This window comes from Bufo gargarizans, chromosome 3 (assembly GCF_014858855.1).
Source record: "Bufo gargarizans isolate SCDJY-AF-19 chromosome 3, ASM1485885v1, whole genome shotgun sequence".
Classification (NCBI taxonomy): Eukaryota; Metazoa; Chordata; class Amphibia; order Anura; family Bufonidae; genus Bufo; species Bufo gargarizans.
In genome coordinates, this window is record NC_058082.1 from 528494477 (window position 1) to 528512912 (window position 18436).

General features: G+C 44.9%; 1 protein-coding gene across 4 annotated transcripts in view; it reads left to right on the forward strand.

Annotated features, from left to right (window-relative positions):
* LOC122932660 (acetylserotonin O-methyltransferase-like) overlaps positions 1–18436 on the forward strand; it is a 196467-nt gene that overhangs the window by 89654 nt on the left and 88377 nt on the right. For all 4 annotated transcript variants that reach the window (XM_044287202.1, XM_044287203.1, XM_044287201.1 and 1 more), the window contains exons 4-5: positions 339–407; positions 15185–15303. In XM_044287202.1, the coding sequence (XP_044143137.1) occupies positions 339–407; positions 15185–15303 (188 nt within the window). The remainder of the gene's footprint in view (positions 1–338; positions 408–15184; positions 15304–18436) is intronic.

Genomic DNA, 18436 nt, shown 5'->3' on the forward strand with positions numbered 1-18436 from the left:
GACATTTACTTCCACACAAGTATTCTGCGGGCCTGTGTATTCCACTGACTGTGGTCAGTGGCATACACGTGTAAAAGGGCAAGTTTAATAGGCATCTGGTGGAGCTGTGGTGTATAAAGAACTTGCCACACTTTCTATTTTTTGGACGATGAATGTGACATCACAGGCCTAGGAAGAGGCAGCAGTGCTCATGTCAGACCCCCACTGATCAGATATTCATGATTTATCCTGAAGATAGGTCATCCGTATTAAACACCTGGGAAAACCCCTTCAAACATGAAAAAGAGAAATGTTTTGTGTACTTTAAATCTAAGAAAATAATGTTCTTTATATTTTAGAGAAGGAAAATGTCAGTATGAAAGGGCTTTCGGAATATCTTCAGAAGACCCTTTTAAAGCAATTTACAGGTAACTTGCCTATGTAGCAATCACTGTTTATAATAAGGCTCGATTTGAAATTCTAATTCCATGTTATATGCATCACATATTTCCTGGTGAGTAAACACTGAATGAACATAGTTCTTGTTACAGCTGTGGGTGTGGACGCTATGTGCCAAACAAACCAGAGTGGTTGGCTATTGACCCATGGGGATCAGAGATGACACAAGTGAAGCACCAAGGGATCAGGCAATACTCATGGTCTAGAAACAGGCAGAGGTCAGGGCAGGCAGCAGTGGCATAGCATGTGTTGCCATCACGCGGAGCAAATCTAGTATTGCGCCCCCTAACTTTTGGACACGCGCCTTTTTGTAGAACAACGCCCCACAGAATACCAAGACCAATATTACCAATAATACTATACAAGAGACAAATACTGCAAATATCATTAACATGCATTAGCAGTTCTTAACCCCTTAGTGACCACGCACATTTTTTTCAAAATTGCATTCTAAGAGCTATAACTTATGTTTTTTCATTAATATACCTTTATGAGGTCTTATTTTTTGCAGGACAAGTTATAGTTGATGTGAGACAACCTTTTAAAACATGGCATCCTAACTAGGACACATTGCAGAATCTCATAACATTCAGGGTTCCATATTGCTTTACATACCCTGTCATTGCTAATTCCCATTTTGGCTCCATGCATGCCTCAACCTAACCAGCACTACTGAAAGTAATACAAAATAAATTGCCCTCTGATATTCTCAGTGAGGCCTGGCTGGGGCATGGGGCCTAATGAGGACTAACTATGGATTAAAGCCTCATCCACACGACCATTGTTTTGGTCCGAATGTGAGCTGCAGTTTTTGAGGCTTGGATGCGGACCCATTCACTTCAATGGGGCCGCAAAAGATGCGGACAGCATTCCATGTGTTGTCCACATCCATTGCTCTGTTCCGTGGTCTGCAAAAAAAATATAACCTGTCCTATTCTTCTATGTTTCGCGGACAAGAATAGGCAGTTATATCAATGACTGTCCACGCCTTTCCAAAAATTGTGGAACGTACACAGACGTCATCCGTGTTTTGCGGATCCGCAATTTGCGGACCGTAAAACATACAACGGTCGTGTACATGAGCCCTAATACAAAGGATTATTACTGTGGGGGCCTAAGTGGAATTTGCTGCACAATAGGTCCATTCACACATCCGCAAAATGGGTCCGGATCCATTCCACAACTGTGCGGAATGGATTCGGACCCATTCATTTTCAATAGGGCCACAAAAGTTGCGGACAGCACATTGTGTGCTATTCGCATCCGCACTTCCGTTCCGCATCCGCACTTCCGTACCCTGCAAAAAAATAGAACATATCCTATTCTTGTCCCCAGACACGGACAAGAAAAGGCGTTTCTATTTAAAGTGCCTGCCATGTGCGGGCAGCAAAAAGTGGAACACACATGGGCGGTGTCCGTGTTTTGGGACCTCTTCTGATTAGCACATGACTGTTGTGTCTGGTTCTACATCTCGCCACTCATAGGGATGAGCCACTGTGCCAGAGTAAAGGATGAGGAGTGTGTTGTGCTGTCACACTCGTGTGTGGGAGGAAAACACCACGCCGAGCATAGGAGGGAAAGGGGATACTGGAAAAAGGCCAGGAAACTAGGGAAGGAAGATGGACACCTCCTAGAGAAGACCCTAACTCCAGTCCTGACAGAATACCAGTATGAACAGAAACCTAAGGTAGGTAAGTTCATACAACGGATACCTAGAATCCTATATCACCCTATAGGATCCTGGAACTAATGTCAGGACTGAGTCTACCTGTTCATCCAAAGGGAAGAACGAACAGCAGTCTCCCTCAGGCCTAATGACAAACGACAGGGAAAGGTAACACACACATACAGTATATGTAAACAAAATACAAAAGGGAAAGGAAACGCTTATCTTCAATGAAGCCGAGAACCAAGCTAACCACAAGTCCAAGAGAAGCTATAAACCGCATAGCATAGTGGGAGAAACAACAATAAATAGAGAAGGCTAAATGACCACAATAGCCACATTTGGGGATAGAAGATGTGGCAAGCACCAGAAACAAACAGACGTAATTTGATCCGAAAAAACATGTCAGATCACACCACGTGTTGCCAGTCTCGCAGATCTCTTGCCACCTGTCGCGGGAACGTCTGTATGTCTCAATACGTCAGTGACAGGTGCTTACAGCCACTTCAATGAGCTTACGGTCAGCAATCCTGGAGGTCTTCCACTCCACTGATAAAATAAGGCCCTGAACTTATCCCAAAACTTTGCACATCCTTTCACCTACCTCCATCCTGACATGCTATGTCTATAGACATCACTACCTTTCTGTCCTAGTATGGACAACTGAGTATTATCATTCACATTGTCAAGAGGCTGTTTGCTCACACTGCTTATTCATCTTTGAGAGAATGTAACGGCTGTATGACACTGGCCGATTTTTGGGGCCAATAATCGCTAATGAGCATTTGTTAACAATCATCTTGCAGTGTAATATTGACGCTGATTGCCCGATTAGGCTCTTGCTGGCGGCAGATCCTGCTGTATAATAGCGATCAGTTGCCAGCAAACCACTAGACAGTATGAGGGCGAGTGATTGCATAGCGATCACTCCTCCCCATGCTGCAGAGATTTCTGCATGCAATAGCAGCAGTCTCCTCTGCTAGCTAGCAAGCGATTGCCAGGAGGAATTCCCTCCCGACAATCGCTTGCTTGATCGGCCTGTGTAATACAGGCTTTAGACACAACCTCTTGACAAAGAAAATGGTGATGTCCAACTGTGAAATAGGGCTTGGGCTACATGGAAACATTTTGTATGATGTTTGTGGAATACAAGTACAAAAAAAGATAACCAAGAAAAAATGCTTGTGGGCTTCATATTCAAGAATAAAAAATATCACTTCAATTCTTTAAAAATAAAAAAAAATCGGCAATGGCAGCTCATTTGTTAACTTATGAGCACCCAGCCTACTGACTACCCACCAATCAGCTACTAATTTATAATCAAATAACAATATATAAGCAGTTGGTTCTACAATAAATCTATAAACGCCCAATAAGAAATAAAACATCTAAAATATTCAACAATATTGGATAAAAACCATATATATCATATGCAATAAATCTAATTTATGAGTATAAATCTCACGTACACATAATTCTGGTTCAAATGTCCATCGCAGGGTACTCATGGCTAAAACAACAACACCAAAGCACTGTTCTCTTTAGATATATTTGTTATAATAAATGCTTGTGTGAAAGATAAAACATGCATATGATGAGAAGTAGCACATTAGAAACATTAAAAGTAAATAGTGGGGCACCCGCTGTAGAAACACTGAATGTAAATATCTGGGCCAGTCCAATCCTGGTGCTCCCAGGGGTCCACTTACCCACCAGAGTACCAGAGGATCTACTAGTAGGCCTAGGCTCTGATACCATAGTGGACCCCAAAGGTCAAGGGGATAAAAAGGATTTGGAGCTTTGGAGTTAATCGCTTGCCAGCAGGGTCTTTTTATTTGATTTAAAACTTATTAGACCAGGGTCCAGCAATGCCAGCTGCTATGAAGCTCCAAATCCTACAACATGCACACTTGCTCCGCCGTTCTTGTAACTTTATAGAAGTGAAAGGAAGATTTTGGGAGTTGTAGATTTAGAACAGTGTAAGTGCTGGAGGTTGCTGATCCCTCTATTAGACTATATTGATTAAATAACTAGAGATGAGCGAATTTTTAAAGAAAATTGATTTGTCCGGTTTGCCAAATTTTTGGAACAAATTTGCTTCGATCCGAATTTATTAGTGGTGAATCTCGTTAAAAATCTGCTATTTCCTTACTGCAGAGAGCCTTTATAGTGGTATGGAACACTGTGCCTTGCAGTAGCACGCATAGGAAGTCTCCTCTGGCAGTGAAATAATACTGTGAGTCATTATGACATGCAGATGACAGGCGTCCATGGGCGTAGGGATCACCATAGCAGCCATAGCAATGTGGCGTAGCTACAGGGGTCGCAGGCCCCTCCAGGACAGACATAGAAAGTGCTATCTGCAGGGCCTGCAGGCTGTAGGCGGTGAGATAGGTCGCGGCCGGAGGCAGAGAGGCATACCTGCAATGAGGAGATGGAGTGGTCCCGCTCCCAGTCTGGGCGGCAGTCAAACTGTCCGGAAGTGGAGGATGAGGAGCGTACAGCAAAGCTGCGTGCTGCTGGGCCTGGCAGCGCTGCTGGAGTGTGGGTGCGCAGACGTTTAAGTGGCTGTGAGGTGAGGGCTGGCTGACTCTGGGACTGGTAAAACTTGCTCTGGAGTCCTGGACCATTATATCTGGGGAGGAGGGGGGAGCAGCACCCTGGAGGTCTGTACATTTAAGGAGAAGGGGGGACCAGGACCCTGGAGGTCTGGACCAGTACATTTAAGGAGTAGGGGGGAGCAGGACCCTGGAGGTCTGGTCTGGACCATTATATAGGGGAAACAGGACACTGGAGGTCTGGACCATTATATCTGGGGAGGAGGGGAGAGTGGGATTCCCGAGGTCTGGACCATTATATCTGGGGAGGAGGAGGAGCAGGACCCTGGAGGTCTGGACCATTATATTTAAGGAGAAGGGGGGGATCAGGACCCTGGAGGTCTGGACCATTATATTTAAGAAGGAGGGAGCAGGACCCTGGAGGTCTGGACCATTATATAGGGGGAACAGGTCACTGGAGGTCTGGACCATTCTATTTAGGGGGAGCAGGACCCTGGAGGTCTGGACCATTATATTTGGTGAGGAGGGGGAAGCAGGACCCTGGAGGTCTGGACCATTATATAGGGAGATGGCGGGGACAGGACCCTGGAGGTCTGGACCATTATATATTGGGAGTAGGGGGAAGCAGGATCCTAGAGGTCTGGACCATTATATTTGAGGAGAAGGGAGGATCGGGACCCTGGAGGTCTGGGCCATTATATTTAAGAAGGGGGGAGCAGGACCCTGGAGGTCTGGACCATTATATTTAAGGAGAAGGGGGGAGCACGATCCTGGAGGTCTGGACCATTATATAGGGGGGGATCAGGACACTGGAGGTCTGGACTATTATATAGGGAGGAGCAGGACCTTGGAGGTCTGGACCATTATATATTGGGAGTAGGGGGAAGCAGGTTCCTGGAGGTCTGGACCATTATATATGGGGAGTAGGGGGAAGCAGGATCCTGGAGGTCTGGACCATTATATAGGCAGGAGGGGGGAGTAGCACACTTGATGTCTGAACCATTATATCTGGGGACTGGCGGTGGGAGATTTAGGGTGGGGGTGGGAGTTTTAGGAGGGGTGTGGGGATGTTGGGGTGGGAGGTCCTGGAAGGGTGTTTGGGTGGGAGCTCTGGAAGGGGTGGGGGTCTGAGAGGTATGTGGGGGTGGGAGATCCGGGAGGGTGGGGCCCATAAAAAAACATTGCTATGGAGCCCAGTCATTTCTAGCTACGCCCCTGCAGGAATCACTGCACACTTCACGTATGAACTAGTATGAACTAAGCCTTACAGGTTGATGTTAGTGCCAAAAAGAAGCACGCTCCTTTTACAATATCGTCAGCTAATTCCACATAGATGTCTACAGAACCTATTCTATTAAACGCTTATACAAGTAGAGCCCCCCGACAGAGTGGAGAGGGTGTCAGCAGTAAGTTTGTGATGACGTCACTGATTATTTTGCCCTTCCACTGATCCTTCAGAACAATAACCCACCAAAAACGGATCCTGTCTGTGGAGCATCCACCTTCACTCGGTCAGCATTTGGTCAGTAATCCATCATTATTGCTAATGCCCAAAAAATCAGGAGTAGATCCAAAACAGAGATGACACGTGAATGGAATATTTGCATGTCTTCTGTGTTTTGTACCCACTCCTGCTTTTGGCTACCAGATTTATAAGCCAATTCTGATAGGATACATACATACAGGTCTTACACAGACAAGATCCGTTGTGTGTCTCATTTTTCCTTCCTTCTGACAGATCAGAAGAAGGGTCAAACAAATGATGATGTCAGCCAGGCCGAATGGCAAAATAGTCATGAAGTGGGCTCAGTCATGCAGTTGGAAGGGTGGGAACAGCATGAGAAGCCCACAGAGTGACCCTATTATATAGTGGTGAGGTTGAAGCAGTATGAGGAGGTCACAGAGCAGCACAATGACAGTGTCTGGAGGTGGCGGCAGCAGCATCAGGAGGTGGCCAGAGAGTGGCACAATGACAGTGTGGAGGTGGCGGCAGCATCAGGAGGCCACAGAGTGTCAAGGTGACATAGTGTGGAGGAGGCAGCAGCATGAGGAGACCACAGAGTGACCCAGTGACAGAGTGGGGAGGTGGGTGGCAATAACCCGCTGATGATGGTGGGTGTAAGAAGGAACACTTGGCATCAGATGTGTGGCATCAGGCAGGTGGCAGCATCAGAATAGCAGCTGAGGCAGGTAGCCAGAATAAACCGGTCTCTTTTGTCAAAGTGTTGGTGTGGCACAATGGATGATCTAGTCTGATGCATCAGGCATTGGTGGGTGGAAATCCTGGCTGACCCACGCCTGATTCATCTTGTCAAAGGTCAGTCTCTCCACATTTTTGGTGGACAGGCAAGTTCTTCTTGGGGTAACTATGGCCCCTGCTGCACTAAACACCGGCTCTGATGCCACACTACTGGCCGGGCAGGACAGCTTTTCCAAGGCAAACTCCACCAGTTGATGCCACAAATCCAGTTTGGTGTGCTTTGAGGTGTACGAGTGGCTGAGGTGCATGCAAAGTTTCCTGGCCATTTTTAGGATGTCTTGCAGATGGGTGGAAGACTTCAGGAACCGCTCAGCCCTCCCTGACACAGCACCGACACCATGTCCTTCCCATTGTCTGTCACCATGGTTCTGATTTTGAGTTGTCGTGGAGAAAGGATTACATTTATTCATAAAGGACATGGAGCAGTTCCTCCCCTGTGTGACTCCGTTCACCCAGGCAAACGAGGTGCAGAACAGCGTGACACCGCTGTGCCCTGCACGTGTGCTAAGCTGGAGGGGCACTGTGAGGAAATGACGGCTTGGGGCTCCCCACCTCAGCTCGGCACAAGCCATCAGTTCTGTGAAAGGTGCAGAGTCCACCACTTGGAAAGGGAGGGACTGCAGCACCAGCAACTTGGACAGGAGCACGTTCAGCTTTTGCGTCGTTGGATGAGTGCACACATACTGTTGTCTCTTGGCAATCGCTTTGGTGATCGATTGCTGATGGAATGACTGAGGAGGAGTAGGAGGGCAAGCAGCAGGAGCATCAGGACCAGCAGATGATGGGAAGGACAGAAAGCTCCCAACAGCTGAGGTGGTGGATCCTTGACTGCCTGAAACCGGGTGCATGCCACTGGGTGATGCAGCAGTTGCTGCTGCAAGCTGGACCATCGCATTGGAGCCACGGTTCTCCCAGGCCACTTTATCGTGATGCTGCATATGTTGACACAGGGCCGTGGTGCCAACATTGACACCCTGGCCATGTTTCACCTTCTTCACAAAGATTCTACATGTGGCCATGTTCACTATCTCTGGCGGCTTAACAAATAAACTGCCACACCGCCGAGTTGCTGATTTTACCCCCAACACTACGCACTGACTGACTGCTACCGCCGCTGCCTCCATGAACCCGTGCACTGCTACTTCCTGGGCAGCAGGGGCGTAGCGTGGGGGGGGGGCGGAGGGGCCGTTGCCCCGGGCGCCAAATTGCAGGGGGCGCCAGGCATCCGAAATTTCAATGAGGGCTACGGGAGCCTATGGCTCCCGTCCCCTCCGTTATGCCCCATAGGCTTCAGGCCACTAGGCCTGAAGCCTATAAGGCAGTAGAGGCGAGCGACGCAGGACTCGGTCACGATAACCTCACTGTGACCTCCTGCGTCGGATCTCGCGAGATGACGCGATGACGCGGCGCAGGAAGGCACAGTGAGGCGTTCGTGACCGCCTGCGGCGGGAACAAGCGGGGATGGAGATAGGTAAGTATTTTTTTTTATGTTAACTTACCTAATTGCAGAGGCTCTGGCGGCAGTATGGGGGGTGGGAGAGGAGAGGAGAGGACTGGAGCAGAAAGGCTTCAATGGCATTGGCACAGCAATAAGAGGGGCGATTATATTAGCAAAGAGGGGGGCCAGTACATTAATAACAGAGGGGCCATTACATTAATAACAAAGAGGGGGACATTATATTAGCAAAGAGGGGGGCCAGTACATTAATAATAAAAAGGGGGCCATTATATTAATAATAAAGAGGGGGCCAGTACATTATTAATAAAAAGGGGGCCATTATATTAATAATAAAGAGGGGGCCAGTACATTATTATTATTAATGTAATGACCCCCTCTTCATTATTAATGTAATGACCCCCTCTTTATTATTAATGTAATGACCCCCTCTTTATTATTAATGTATTGGCCCCCTCTTTATTATTAATATAATGACCCCCTCTTTATTATTAATGTAATGGCCCCTCTTTATTATTAATGTAATGACCCCCTCTTTATTATTAATGTACTGCCCCCTCTTTATTATTAATATAATAGCCCCTCTTTATTATTAATGTAATGACCCCCTCTTTATTATTAATGTAATGACCCCCTCTTTATTATTAATATAATGGCCCCTCTTTATTATTAATGTAATGGCCCCTCTTTATTATTAATGTAATGACCCCCTCTTTATTATTAATATAATGGCCCCCTCTTTATTATTAATATAATGACCCCCTCTTCATTATTAATGTAATGACCCCCTCTTTATTATTAATGTAATGGCCCCTCTTTATTATTAATGTAATGACCCCCTCTATTATTAATGTACTGCCCCCTCTTTATTATTAATATAATGGCCCCTCTTTATTATTAATGTAATGCCCCCTCTTCATTATTAATATAATGACCCCATCTTTGTTATGAATGTAATGACCCCCTCTTTGTTATGAATGTAATGACCCCCTCTTTATTATTAATGTAATGACCCCCTCTTTGCTAATATAATGGCCCCCTCTTTGTTATTAAAGAGGGGGCCAGTACATTAATAATAAAGAGGGGGCCATTATAATATACAGGGGGAATGAAAGCTATCTGTCTGGCTCTAGCTCAGTATTGGGGGGCAGCAGGATGACAGTGTTGAAGGAAGGAGAGCATGATAGTAAAGTGAGGAACCTAAATTTTTTTCGGTGAAACTCTGCAGAGACGAGAAGCGGCTGAAAGAAGTTATCATGGCGGTCTTATCTCTGAATGAAGACGTCGAGGAGAGTCTACATCACAGGAGACGTCACTGGATGTAACAGGTATGGTGCGGTATTCTACTGTAATAATAATGTCCATCCACATATCTGTTTCATGGTAGGGTTGGGGGAGAAGATTGAGAATTTGGCCCATACTGCCGCATTCTGGCCCCAGACTTCAGGTCACACTGTACGTGTTCAGAATTCTGGGGCCTCACACCCATCTACTACATTATCTGTACTCAGAGAGTTATCTCTGTGTTATCTGAGGTGTAACATAGGACTGCTACTGATCTACTACAGTATCTGTTAAAAGTGGCGTGCCTGGGGTAGGCGCGGGGGGGGGGGGGGCGCAATTTTTGGCTTGCCCCGGGTGCTGGCAACCCACGCTACGCCACTGCTGGGCAGGTAGGCTCATGCGAAGCAGGTAGACTACCCCAGGCACGTTTGGCTCCCGACCTCCCACTGCTGCCACCCTGCTGACTCCCGGCCACGCTAGCAACTTACTGGCTCCACTGCTGCCTCACTGGCAAGCTTCCACCTTCTTCTCCCGATGATGATGAATCTACTTCGTCACCCGGCTCCCAAGTGCGATCAGCTACATAATCATCATCGAGTACTGTCTGCAAGCCACTGATGTCCTCCTCAACCGTCTCTGGATCAGGAGCCTTACCACTCGCAACACCAGCTCCCACACCACTGTCCTCATCACTACTTGTCCGCCTAGTGGAGGAAGCGGCTGATGTCTCCTCTACATCTTGGCTTGCCAGTTGCTGCTAAATGTCTTCCAGTAGCTTTTCCTGACTATATAGTGGAGCTGAGCCCACAGCATACAATACTTCTCTGACTGATGGTACAGAAAAGGACAGAGGCAGGTATAGGACAGGTCAGGGCACAGGTCCTCCTTCCGAGCTATGCCAACTAAGCGAAACCACTGACTCTTGGCCGGTGGTGTCTGATGTCGCTTGCGACAAAGTCGAAGATCGAGTCAACCATTCAAGGGTTGCTGGTCAAGACACGACCACTAGCTTACACTGGGAGCTCAGGCCTCTCGAAGTGACCCCTTCTGCCATGGCCCCTTACTCTGCTGTGACCTCTTCCTGCTGCCAGAATCATTTAGGCCTCTGCCACTGCACTGTGCAGGGCTTGGCACTTCTCTGTCTGACATACTGTTAGATCACAATGGCTAGTAAGTCCTTTTTCACACTAATACACACAAAAAAGGGCTTTAGAACATATAACCGCACTGCTGAACGGCAAATATACTTTCATTTTGCCACTAATACACGGCAAAAAGGGCTTTAGAACATATACTGTAACTGCACCACTGATTGGCAAATATACAGGTGTAGCAGGGTTAACACACATGCTTTAAGACATGTTATCTAAACTAAATGCAACTAAATGCATTAAGCAATTGATTTCCAATGGCTTTGGTTTCAATATAACGCAATAAGTTAAGAAATTTTAGATGAAAGTGTATGTGTTACCCCACCTACATCTGTATTTTTATTTTGCCACTAATACACAGCAAAAAGAGCTTTAGAACATATAACTGCACAGCTGAACGGCAATTATATTTTTATTTTGCAACCAATACATGTCAAAAAGGGCTTTAGAACATATAATTGCACCGCTGAACGGCAAATATGTTTTTATTTTGGCACTAATACATTTTAGCACTTCACCACACAACAGCTAATACATCCTTTTATCCCACTAATACAAGCCCAAAAATGCTTAAAGAGGACCTTTCACCTAAAAAAAAAATGTAAACTAAGACCATAGCTTTACTTACATGCCCCCATGAAGTGTTGATCGTTTTTTCTTTTTTCAAACTGTGCCCCCGTTTGTCCGCTATGCCCCCCCCGGAATAATTCCCGCCGTCTATGGTAATGAGCCAGCCTCAAATGGGCTGGCTTTAAAAGTTCTCCTCGGCGTGCCTTCTCTCTTCTCCCTGGCACGGAGCGCATCCAATCAGCCCATTTGGATTGAATTCCACTTCATCAACTTCCACTCATATTAAATTTCCCCAACTATTTTCTGTTTTATGAACTAATAATCAACTGGCGCTACACCATAAAAGAGCGCAGCAGTGTAATAGCAGTCCCGTACTTGCTATGGAGGATGCTGTGCAGACTAGCTGCACGGGTCCCAAATGTGTTGACTCCCACTACTACCCGTAGCTCAGTTTGCGGTGACGTCACTTGCTCAGACGTGAGCATTAACCCACAGGTAACGGGAATATTTTTGCCACCGGCCGGGGCTATATTCCCAATACCTATTGTAATATAACTATAATACTAGCCTATGCTGGCCATCCTCTCCCCTTGGACCCGCTTCCCCTTCTGTGCTATTACAGAGAAATACAAGAAGAGGATCGCTGCAGAACATTGCACCTCCACACGTACACGTGCGTTTAAGGTAGGACTTGGACACTCTGTAGCGCGCCTATGGTATCACATGTCTGAGCGGTACATGACTCTGCAGATTGCCAGCTATTTATTTTAACTATATTTCTGTACATTCTAATACAATTAACTGATCTATCGATAGCGCGCAGTGTTACATTTATACTTTTATTTTCTGTTTTAATTTTTAAATGAGTAATATTAGAACAAAAAAAAAAGATAAAGTATTGAAGGCAGCAATAGTTTTACCTTGGCCTTCATGAGTAATTGAACGGTTCTTTTTTCACCAGAAAAATTACAATCTCTTCTGCTATAAAGCAAAACTAAAGTGGAACCCACTAAACTAATATAGTAGATCTAAACAAGCTTGCATGCCTCCCTTTCAACTTGTAGCACCCCACTGTTATTCAATTAAGTTGGATATCAAGGAGCTCATATACACGGGAACATTTTTGTTGGTGTTCTCCCCAGGTTAAGCTGCTGTGACATCACATGAGTGTTTGTCTAGTAAGCTACTCTGATGTCACAATGGGGTTTGTGCAAGCTCTAGTTACATAGTTAATACGGTTGAAAAAAGACATACGTCCATCAAGTTCAACCAAGGGATAGGTGGGGATGTGATTCCCAAAAGGAATTGAGACTCGGATTTCTACACGTTTTTATAAGCATTAATGCTTTTTACTTTTAATAATTAGTCTGAACCCTTTTTGAAACGGTCTACTGTTCCTGTTGTGACCACGTCCTGAAGAATTCTATTCCACAGCTTCACAGTACTTATAGTAAAGAAGCTTTGACGCTTCCGGAGACTGAACTTTTTCCTCTCCAATCGGAGGCAGTGCCCCTTGTCTTTTGAGCGCATTTTACATGGATCAGCTTTTCCCCATATTTTTTTGTATGGCCCATTTTTATATTTGTATAGGTTAATCATGCCCCCCCCCCCCCCCTTAGATGTCTCTTCTCAAGACTAAATAAATTCAATTCTTTTAATCTTTCTCCATAACTAAGACCCCCCATTCCCCTTATTAGTTTAGTCGCTCTCCTCTGTACTTTTTCCAGCTGCAGTGCATCCTTTCTATGTCCTGGTGCCCACAACTCTCTGGACATGGTCCTTCAGCCAGTTTTCAGTCCAAATACAAACTATACTTTCAAAGCCTATAGATGTGTGGCATGTGCAGGGCGAGCTAGGCATTAGTGGAACTTCTACAGTTATGTTGGGGTATAGGCACTGTAGGGATGTGTAACCTGCATTCTGGTTTGCAATTTATTGTGGTTACTCTCTCCTGCATGGCTTGTATATTAGGGACAAGCTGAGCATTGTATGCTGACATTGTCTCCCACATGCATAGGTCTGGTGTTTCAAGAGGCTTTGGGTGTTTGATCAGCTGCTGAGACAGCTGCACTCCCAAACCCTAAGTTTGATGCACGGACCACAGTCCATTCCAACTGTGCGATACTGCCTGACTGGGTTCATTTATTACGGGACTCCAATATAGGTTCATTAAGATCCCAGTTGGTAACTTGTACCTTGGCTTGTGGACGTTACACCATACATAAGTAGGATTTTAATTTACCTGCTTTCTACGGTATGTACACCAATAAAGTTTTTGGGTTTTTTTGATTTTAGAGCTCCACAATTAGTGCATTTGAGCTTCCACGGGTTGCGTACCTAAATTTTTGCTAAATTGAGTGAGCTAGGTTAAAAAAAAAACACTTCAAATGCAAATTTATTAATGATAGGTTAAAAACTTTTCTAATAAAAATGTATTAATGATGGGTTAAAAAACACTTCTAATAAAAATTTATTAAACATAGGTTAAAAACACTAAAAATGTATTGATGATAAAGAAAAAGTAAGTAAAACAATAACTATAAAAAAAGATATGGAATATAGCATAATAAGGATTAAAAAAAAATCTAGAATATTTGCAATTACGAAGAGATAGCATTATGTTCTAGATCTTCGCGATAAAAATTTGCAATTAGAATATTCGCGCTCAACACTACTCATCTCTTGAGTGGAAAAGACCTGCTGAAGGACCTGCGCTGAGCGTGATGACTAGTGATGAGTGAAGTGAGCTTCGGATCCTAGATCTGAAGTCGTTTTGGTCAAAACTTTGCTTGAAAACTGTACGGAGATTTGTCTCCGTACAGTATTCAAATATATGGGCTTCGGTGAGTTGGAATGAGACTTCAGTGAATAGCTGTGGCATTCAATTTTTCAAATTGAAAACCATTTTAAAACAGGAATAGGAAGTCGGTTCTGGTACCGAAGACAACTTTGGAAGTTTTAAAAATGGTTCTTGCTGGAGCCCATACATTTTAATGCTGTACGGAGACTGATCTCTGTACAGCATTAAAACGAAGTTTTGAGCAAATCGACTTTGGATCTTGAATCTGAAGCTCGATTTGCTCATCCCTAGTGATGACTCCACTGATGATGTCACCACGTGCTGGGAGCACGGAGTGATGTCATCATGACATCACCACTTGAGAGGAGCAGACTGCCAGCAAGTGGATGACATTGGCTATCAGATAAACATAAGCTGTATGACCATGTAAGGCTAAAGGGAAGGGGAGGGGACCATTTAAACTAAGATTAGGCTACTTTCACACTAGCGTCTCTATTTTCCAGTATTGAGATCTATCGTAGGGTCTCAATACTGGAAAAAAAAAACACTTCAGTTTTGTCCCCATTCATTGTCAATGGCGACAAAACGTAACTGAACAGAATAGAATGCTCCAAAATGCATTACATTCCGTTCTCATACTGGAGAGCAAACCGCAGCATGCTGTGGTTTGCTTTCCTTCCTGGGATGCTGAGCCACAATGCAAGTCAATGGGGACGGATCCATTTTTTCTGACACAATAGAAAACTGATCCATCCTCCATTGACTTTCAATGGAGTTCATGACGGATCCGTCTTGGCTATTTTAAAGATAATACAACCAGATCCGTTCATAATTGATGCAGATGGTTGTATTATCGGTAATGGAAACGTTTTTGCTGAACCCTGCCGGATCCAGCAAAAACGCTAGTGTGAAAGTAGCCTAAGACATCTGCACTCTTACCTATTTCCTAGATTGTTTTAAGACCTATTTTTCATTTAATCCATTTATTTGTGATTGTATAGATCAGAAGAGAACATGTTAGGTTTTATGTATTTCATGAACTCAACATGGAGTATCTGTGGAAAATATGTTGTACAAGCTTTTGACCTTTCGGAGTTCAACACAATCTATGATCTTGGAGGTAATAATCCTTATAATGTTTTATTTTACTATAATACAGGTCAATGTCAATAAATAATAATTATATAACTATCCCATTCTTATTACCTGATCAATATACAGAGTTGAGAGGTGCAACACAGACACGGATTTTGCAGGAAGTAGAGCTGCTGCAGACCATATTAATTAAATAATGTTGAACAGGGATCTCCCCCTAAGGGTGCTGCCATACATTAAGGCTTTTTAATGCCATTTTGAAGCCAAAATCTATTGCGGATAGAAAGTTCTGCATAAATGACAGATACTAATTCTCCACTTATATCAATCCATTCTTGGTTTTGGCTTCAAAAGCTGTATCAAAAAACCTGTGCGTGTGTCAGCACCCTCAAAAACGTTTCTGCAGCAGTTGAGGTATTATCAGGATTCAAGAATATTATATCTTCTACTGTAAAATGTTTTTTTTTGCCTTGTTTTGTTATTTTACATGAATAATTTGCAAAACATGTTAAAACATAAGAAAATAAAGCCCTTTTATAATGCATAACAATTGCAGAAATTACATGTAATTATTTATTTTTTATTATATTTATAAAGGGATCTGCACCTCCAGGGTTAAACTGGTAGGCACCAAGAAAATTCATTTCAACATGGAGGATTTTCATCTCAAAAGGCTTTAAACAATTGTATTACCCTGTTTCTCACAAAGTTAAAGCAGTTTTCATATATGTTTCTAAACTAATCCTAGGCTATGTGCCTGAGAAGGCAGCCCAAACCATGGAATGTGCTCATTATGGACAAGAGTCTTCTACAGTATTTCCGCTCCACGAACCTGGCCCTTGTTCCAGGTCCTTCATATACAAAAGAAGGTTAAATAACACATTTATGCTGTCATGAGAAAACCATAGTACACCCTCTTTCTATTGTTTTACATATAAGGACATAATGAAAAAAAAAACATCCGGTTCTTAGAAGGTCTTAAAATTAGATAACCACAACCTCAGATAAACACCATATGACAAATTACACTTGGTAATTATTGGGAAGTAAAGGAAAGGATGTCACAGCAGTACAGCGCTGGAGGAAGGGATATACCCCCTGCTTGTGAGAGAAATGCATGCAGCTATGCATCGGAAATGGGGAATACCATGGCAAAAAAAAATTAGGGAAGACTAAAAAAAACTGCTTCTTCACAGTTATCATTGTACAAAGAAGCACAGTCATTATGCAAACTTTTTTGAAAACTCAGGTATGCTTTAACCCCTTCCTGACCAGCGTAGTACATGTATGGCTCAAGGGTTCTCTGATCACCATGGCTAATCTCATGGTAACTGCCGTGCAGAACAGCCATCTTAACTAAGGGTTCCAGGACTTATTTACGTCCCCTGCAGTCCCGATCATGTTGATTGGCCGGTCAGTGCAGACCGGCCCATTGAATCGTTGGCACTACTTTTATCCATTTATGGTCTCACTGGGGGGGATCAGACAGGGGTCATTGGTGCTTAATGAGTTGGTACCAGTCTCCCCCGAGGTCAGGCAGAGGAAATTAGTGTTTAGGATCCCCTGCCAGCACTGCGATTGGCTGGAACAATGCTCCAACCAATGGCAGCGCTATTGTAGCAGGGGTAAATGGAACCTTTCTGCAGGCAGCCATTTTAGCTGGTAACTAATTGCTGAGAGTTTTTTGTCACATTTTTTTTTCCAGTTCTGCACCACTTTTTCTGCATGTGAGCTGTGACTGCCAAGCACTGGTCAGAGCATATGTGCCTGATTAGTAACCGGGATATTTTTTTAGTGCAGATTTTTTAAACATAGTTAAGGGTGTATATATATATATATATACACACACACACACACAGATAGAGAGTGAGATCTCAAAATATATATATATGTATATGTATATATATATATATATATATATATATATTTGTGGTCAAGGCTCCGGGGGGAGTGTGGGAACGAAGGAGGAGACACCGGACGTGGTGGGACCTAACTGGCTAGTGGTGTGCCTTTAGCCATGTGACGCGGGTAGCCAAAAAAGGGGGCTAACCCGGGGAGTCTGAGTTGAGGGTGAGACTGGAGATGAGGGAGGGTCGGGTGGGACACTGCACGAGCCGTGATGCCGACACCTGGGAGGAGAGCGTGGGGCCGGCTAAATACCCTACGCCCCTCCCACAAATGCAGGCTGGGAATCCAGCCTGCCATACTTGTGGTCAAGGCTCCGGGGGGAGTGTGGGAACGAAGGAGGAGACACCGGACGTGGTGGGACCTAACTGGCTAGTGGTGTGCCTTTAGCCATGTGACGCGGGTAGCCAAAAAAGGGGGCAAAACATGGATTTACGCAGTTTATTGAATTGAGAATTTATAAGACCAAACTGGAGAAAGCTTTGGCGATCTCGACCCGTGGATGTGGGATGTAACGGGAGAAACATGAAGATTGCCATCGTCCCATCTTTCGTATGACGTGAGCGGGAACGCCATGTTTGGAAGCTGCGGATGCGGCCCCTATCCGGAAAGAGTGCCCGGAGATGGAGGCAGTATGGAACCCCAGACCTGAAACCGGTGGACCGACTTGGGAGGTTTTGGAGGAAAGTAGAGAGAAGGTGAAGTGGTCTGAACTACGGCGTAGCTGACTGATTGCTGGCCCTGGGTTCTGGGCTGAGGTGCAGCAGAATTCCCCAGGCCTGAAGAACCCATAGAAGCTGAGATAGAGGGCAGCTTTGAGGATCAGACTTCGGAAAGGGCCAAAAGGACTGCCATCTAGGGCGCCAGAAATTTTTTGGAATAAATCCCCTGTGACTGGTTGTCTGGAGGGAGTGGGGGGAGAAGAGAGCTTCTGGATGCCTCTCAAGGCCGCCTTGACCGCCTGGGAGGAAAAGAAAGAGGTGTGACTGGGGTGGCTAATCATGTGGTGGTGCTGGATGCCCGCTAGGTAAAGTCTGATGGTGTTGTGGGACAATCGGAGCTCTTTGTGGCAGTATGCCAGGAAGGCCAGGATGAAAGAGACTCTGTCCCTGTCCCCCCTGGGATGAAGGTGTGCGAACCGCCTGAAGGTGTTCCACCCCGTGAGATAGTTGCGGGCTGAATTGACCGAGAGTGACCTGCGGATGAGACCGTGGGCTGCGGAAATGTACTCCTCTAATCCATGATCAGGGCTT